The sequence below is a fragment of the Chelonus insularis genome, unplaced genomic scaffold (genome assembly GCF_013357705.1).
Source record: "Chelonus insularis isolate UGA/USDA-ARS -01 unplaced genomic scaffold, ASM1335770v1 scaffold_714_pilon, whole genome shotgun sequence".
NCBI classification, from domain to species: Eukaryota; Metazoa; Arthropoda; class Insecta; order Hymenoptera; family Braconidae; genus Chelonus; species Chelonus insularis.
In genome coordinates, this window is record NW_023276795.1 from 2,903,740 (window position 1) to 2,910,447 (window position 6,708).

The following is a 6,708-nucleotide window of genomic DNA, read 5'->3' on the forward strand; positions in this document are numbered from 1 at the left end:
TAAAAAAAATAATGATTAATAAAACAATACAGAATAAATTGCAACAAAAAATTTTAATTATTTTTAAGACCCCTAATATGTATTTTACATATTTATAAAATTTATTTATTTATTATTATTCGATGAATAACAGCAAGAAAAATATGGATTTTTGCTGACGTGTTAATGTTCAATTGAACATGAACAAGGGTTACTTTCACCCTAAGAAATGCTGGTAGAATGAACAATGCCATTTATTGGTCATTAGTAGATAAAATGAAAATCTGCAGTGAAGATTAGGTATGTTAACATTGAAATGTTATTTAGTTAAGGGTTAATTTATATAGTGTGGATTTTCAAAATTCTTTTAAAGTAAAGGATTATATCCCTTAATACACAATAATATTCTTCAACCCTCTGTTTATTGTTATTTATTTCGTTGCAGTGAAGAAAACGATTATGAACACAAAGTGATTATAATAATCTGGCATTTTCATAAAGTCTAGTACTTATCAGGTATTTCTTTTACCACGATACAATAATTTATAAAACAACAATTAACAAACAAAACTAATAACAATTTACAAATAGTAACAATAATAAATTAATTATAATTGATAAATATTATTATCAATTATTAATTGTAATTAAAAAGTTCTTAATATATTAAAAAATATTCATTTCACTATTACAAATTATATTTAATATATCAAATTTTATCAATTTGAAAATATTTTTGGAATATTAATAAATTTTTGTAACTGCCACAAAATATTTTAGAGTTATTTAATTGAAATAAATGAGATAATTGATGCAATTAAATATGAAAGTAGTGATTATGAGTATAAAAATCATCGTAAAGGATATTATTTAATTATAAAATAATTACTTTCGGACGTACCGATAAGTTTGATTAATTAATTAGAAAGGGTTAACCTAGTAGAACAAATGAACTGCCATGCAAATTGATGAATCATCAGACGAGCAATGTGTCAGCAAGTGGTGAAGCTGAGTGTCGAAAAATAATGTTCTCAATTCATTGACTTGAGCCTACACAGACCAGCGACATTAGTTGCAGAGAACGGTATGATTACGCGTCAAACGAGGGTGATTTTGTATTGAAACAGGGAGAAAGCAACAAGAACGAGAGTCGAATGTACATAGGGTCAGGGATTTGTTTGTATTTCAATACGTGTTGCGGCTGCGCTCCCCACTACTCAACCTTTCAACCAACTCCACGTTTCTCTCTGTTTGCATTGTTTGCTGTCAAACATTGGGCGAAAACATCTAGCCAAGTGGGGATGCTTCAGCATCGAGGTATGATTCTATTGGAGGCTCTGGAGATCGGGCGTGTCTCCAACATATCTAGGCGCGGCTTAAGCTGTACTATATAGTGGTGCAGCAGTGGGAAAAGATCAGATGCGTGCGACCGCTCAACCGGTGCAGTTCGTGTTAACCTTTGTGACAATCTAAAGGGATCTGTTAGAAGAAATAGTTACGAATTATCTTGTAGTTACATCTAAAAGTGTTAACAATATTTCATAACTGAAAGATTGAAGTGATAAATATTAGTGAAGAACTCAAGTGTCTTATACTGGATATCAGACTGTTTTTATTTAATTCAAAAATATTAGTGAAATCATGGTGAATATGGAAGGCTCTAGTGAGCAGCAAACAGTGACAGCTTCTCCACCTCCTCGTACTACCTTAAAAAGTAGCTTCAGCATTCGGAGTATTTTACCTGAAGCTTGCACTGGAACTCCATCAACACCTTCAGTTCATCAATCCGTCTCTCCAGATGTCTCACATGTTGAAGATAGTGATGATTCTAGTGATTTGGATGTTACTGGCGACGGAGCTGAAACACCACCTTTGGATTGCTCCAGAAATGCTTCATCAGATAGTCCAACGAATCAACAAAATCAGCAAAGTGACGAGAAGAAGAAGGCTGAGAAACCTCCTTATAGTTACAACGCTCTTATCATGATGGCCATTCGTCAAAGTCCTGAAAAAAGATTGACTCTCAATGGTATTTACGAGTACATCATGCGTCACTTTCCGTACTACGAAAACAACAAACAAGGCTGGCAAAATTCTATCAGACATAATCTGTCGTTGAACAAATGTTTTGTCAAAGTACCTCGCCATTATGATGATCCAGGCAAAGGCAACTACTGGATGTTAGATCCTAGCTCTGAAGATGTCTTCATTGGTGGAACTACTGGCAAATTGAGAAGAAGAACAACAGCAGCTTCAAGATCACGTCTAGCTGCTTTCAAACGATCTGTCGTATTAGGAGGACTTTATCCAACTCCTTATGCACCACCTGGCTGGCCAGCATCTTTGTATACATTACCATATTTGCATCGTACTGGTTATCCACCAGCAACTGGAGCTTATCCAACACCAGCAGGATACCCAGCAAGTTTACTTCCTGGAGCCACCAACACTACCAGCATGCCATGCAAACCACAACCACTCTCAGCATCAGCAGCACCTCAAACTCATGGTGCTTTCTCCATGGAAAGGCTTCTCCAAGCTCCTGTTGGTTATCCTAGTGGTCTTTCTGGACCAACCATTCCAACACCAACGAGTCCATACGATTTCTACGCCACTTTAAGAAATTTGGCAGCACATCAACAACATCAAACTGTCTTTGGTCAACAACCACGGTATCATTTGGGTCAACCACCTCTTCCTAGCCAACCTACATCAACTACAGCATCACCAGGTAGCAGTCCAGAACCAATGTCACCACATTCACCGCCTGTTTCTATCTGTAATTCCGTCGGACAACAACCTAGGCAACTTCCACTTAGTTCATCACAATTATTGTTAAAACCCATCACTGTTCTTTCTGGAAGACAGAGTTGAAATCCTAGTGATTTAGCCAGGATTGAGGTAAATCACTAGCTTTGCACCGATTAAACTAAATTAACTCTGTTCTAAAAAGTGATTTAATTAAAAAGATGTCATCTTATCTGTACACAATTATGAAATTATGTATATACATCAGTCCAATGTTTTAGAGCATTTGGATTTATTTTGTAAATTAATATTTTGTACAAATTTTCAAATGGCATCTTTTTAACTTGCAATTACCAAATTTGAGGCTCATTGTAAAATTAATTATCGCCTCCCCAGTGATTAAATAAAATTTAGAAAAAATATATATATTGTGTATATATAAAAATAATTATATAATTGACATAATATCAAATTATGTAGTGAGTCTAATTATTCAGATCTCTCGTTAATAAATATCCAATTATTCTGGATGTTGAGGCAATGAATGAATGAATTGTTAAAATATTGTATATAAAAATAAAAATTATTATTTCATTATATTGCTAATTATGACATATTGTAAATAATTCCAAGTCAAGCAACAAGACAAGTATGTCTGTATAAATGTGAAAATAAATGTTCAAACCTTTTTATATAAATCTCATGTTGTTATTTAGATAATAATATTATCAAACATCATCACCTCATACACCTCTTCCTTTATCAACTCCACTTGATACTCTAGTCTATATTTATATAACACTTTACCATCGAAACTTATCTGCTGTTTGATAAACAGCAATTTTAGAGGTAATATTCCCACTATGTCAAAATATTGAACCAGGAAATTCTTTGAATAACAAACGAAAACAATACTAAAGCCTAATAAAACAATCAGGCTTGAGGTATCTACTTGGATGCTGAGGAAAATGGTTTATAGCTTCGCCACAGCCATAAACCAAATTTTTTTAACTTTCTGAAAGGTCTTAGGTTAGAACCTTGAGTCCAACTGTTAGAATCTATGAGTTGTTTCTGGACTAATACAAGTCGTCTGGTTTTTTTAGGGATCGGTATGGTCATATTAAAAAAATAGAGTTTTATTTTTTCTACTTTATTTCTTTCCTAAATGAGAGATTCTTTAATTATCAAATATTTCAAAATACCTTCCAATATCTTTGTTTAATATTTCAGTATCTTGAGTGTAAACATAATTATCAAGTTTTTAGAGAAATATAAATGAGAAAGGGGGTAATAAATAGCTGTTGAAGAAGGTCTACAATGGAACTTTTCTAAAAATATTTCGAATCAGAATTTTACTATTATTTTGCCGCTGAACCCCCTAAAAACCTATATTTTCCCACTGAACCCGCTGAAAAAAATTATTTTTGCCGCTGAACCTGCTTACTATACTTTATTTAAAATAAAAATTTTTGTCTTCATCCAGAATATCTACGCGTTTTCCATAATTATTATGAATTTATCAATAAAATATATATTATTAAATTAGTTTTATCAACATTTGACGATTAAAAATTATTTGTAGTGATTTAAAATAATTTCTAATAGTTAGTAATGGTGAGGAAATATTTTCTATAATAACTAATTGTTTATAGCAATACATTATTATATTTAATATGATTATTTTATTACTACCGAGTACAGAATGTTTTTATAAACTATTTTTAATAGTATTCAGTTCTTTTGATTAATATTTATTAAAAAAAAATTATTAAGTTACTTTTAATAAACAGTGATTATTAATTGCAACTTTTAAATATTTTTTTTTATTATTTTGTATATTTTAATTAATTTTTCATTATAAGATTGAGTTACCATTAATAGTATTTCATTTATAATATTAATTATTGTGGATTTAAATAAGTAGAAAAAAAAAAATTTATAAATTCGACACAGCGCAGTGGATGCAGAAACCTGGACTCGATCTCTCGATGTTAAGCAAAATTTCTCGTGTACAAATTTTGAATGGGTGACCTTAATGAAAATTTAATTAAAATATACAAAATAATAAAAAAAAATATTTAAAAGTTGCAATTAATAATCACTGTTTATTAAAAGTAACTTAATAATTATTTTTTAATAAATATTAATCAAAAGAACTGAATACTATTAAAAATAGTTTATAAAAACATTCTGTACTCGGTAGTAATAAAATAATCATATAGTAAGCAGGTTCAGCGGCAAAAATAAATTTTTTCAGCGGGTTCAGTGGGGAAAATAAGAGTAAAATTCTGACTCGGGATGTCTTATGGACACGTGTTAGAATTAATAACTTGTGTCATATATTGATCTTTTATGCAACTCAAGTCCTGAATTCGTATTCTTTTGTATTATCTTTGAGTTTATTCGTAGAAGTGCTGGATTTATTGTGCCAAGCTATGGTAAAAATTACACAATCTTTACACTTTTAGGTACGACTATAGATGTTTTATTGACATTTTATTTCCAACTTTTTATCGTGATATACATAGTAAAACAGTGATATTTGAACAAGCGTAAATATTTACTTGGGCTTTAATAGGAAATTGTTTTTAAATATTCCACTATCTACTCCAAAACTACGACTAATTCAGTTTTAAGGAGTAAATAGAATATTTGTTCGTCTTAGAAGTACACTGAGAAAAAAAACTTATTGTGAACAAGATTTTTTTCAACTTATAAAATTAATATTTTAAATAATAGTAATATAATATTTTTTTAGAATGTACATGATAACATTTTGATAAATTCTGTTCTGATGATTACTTAAAATAATATAAAAATGTACTTAAAAGAAAAAAAAAATGATCAATAAAGTGAAACATTAAAATAAATCAATATTGGTTTATTTTAATGTTTTACTGAATTGATCATTTTTTTTTTTAGATTCATATATGAGACACTACAGTGTCTCAGAAAATAAAAATTAATCTAAAGTCACTTAGGTGATTTTAGATATTATTTACAATACAATTGTATTTGAACCTACCATAATCTTGAATTAAATATTAAAATAAATTTCCTTAAATGTAATAAAATATTTTATTGCGAATATTTCAAATTCTTTTTATTAGTTAAATGAACATTTATTTCTTAGTGTGCGTCATTGATAATCAGCCAAGTAGTTGTAGAACCTACAATGTAGAATGAGTAATCATCGTAAATAAAGACTAAATACATAGAGTATAATGATATATATTACGACTACTCATATTACGACAACTTTTTATTCCGAAATGTGATTGCAAAAATTTAATGAAAAATTGGAAAAAATATTTTTTCATCATTGTATGATATCATTCCTGTCTATCGAGGATGTTGACTGTTTTAATCAAAACCTCTGTTTCAAAAATGACAAATTTATTATGAAAACAAAATAATTTAATGTTAATTATTAATTCATAATTTGTCACTGTTAATTTTCAGTGGATTTCATTTTTTGCTACATGTACTGCAGTACCCCAACATTTATTATTTTTTTAATTGTTCTATTTTTTTTTCAATCAATGTTTGAATGCGTTGATGATAATTGATTTCTTATACTAAAAAAAAATTTGTAAGAGCAATTTGAAGTGTAGCTAAAATAGATTACTATCATAGTAATACTTATGCCTACTCTAATTATTTAAATAGTTGTTATAACTATCTAGATAACTCCTACAACTATCTTAACCGTATGAGCAAGTGAAGTATTGCTATACTAGCAATTCTGCGAATTTTACAGATTAGATAGTTAGAGGAAAGTGACCAAGATGGAATTTCTGTATTTTTCAAATGATGATATTCCATATTAACTATACTATTTCATATTTGGTGACTTTCCCCTAATCTAAAGAGTACGACATTGGTTTTTACACACTTAGATCTGCGTTAAAAGTGACTACAATGTTAATCAAATGGGTGACGTTATATTTAACACACTTATCCGCATTAAAATAATGCATT

The 6,708-nt window shown here is 29.6% G+C and overlaps 1 protein-coding gene across 1 annotated transcript; it reads left to right on the forward strand.

The window, feature by feature from the left end:
• Positions 1 to 1,410: 1,410 nt before the first annotated feature.
• On the forward strand, positions 1,411 to 3,405 carry LOC118073971 (fork head domain transcription factor slp1-like). Its single transcript, XM_035094792.1, has one exon. It carries the CDS (start codon positions 1,621 to 1,623, stop codon positions 2,851 to 2,853), a length of 1,233 nt encoding a protein of 410 aa, XP_034950683.1. The 5' UTR covers positions 1,411 to 1,620; the 3' UTR covers positions 2,854 to 3,405.
• The last annotated feature ends 3,303 nt before the right edge of the window (positions 3,406 to 6,708 follow it).

Bases quoted from the DNA above. Each gene is read 5' to 3' on its own strand.
- LOC118073971 (XM_035094792.1), top strand. From the start codon at position 1,621: ATGGTGAATATGGAAGGCTCTAGTGAGCAGCAAACAGTGACAGCTTCT.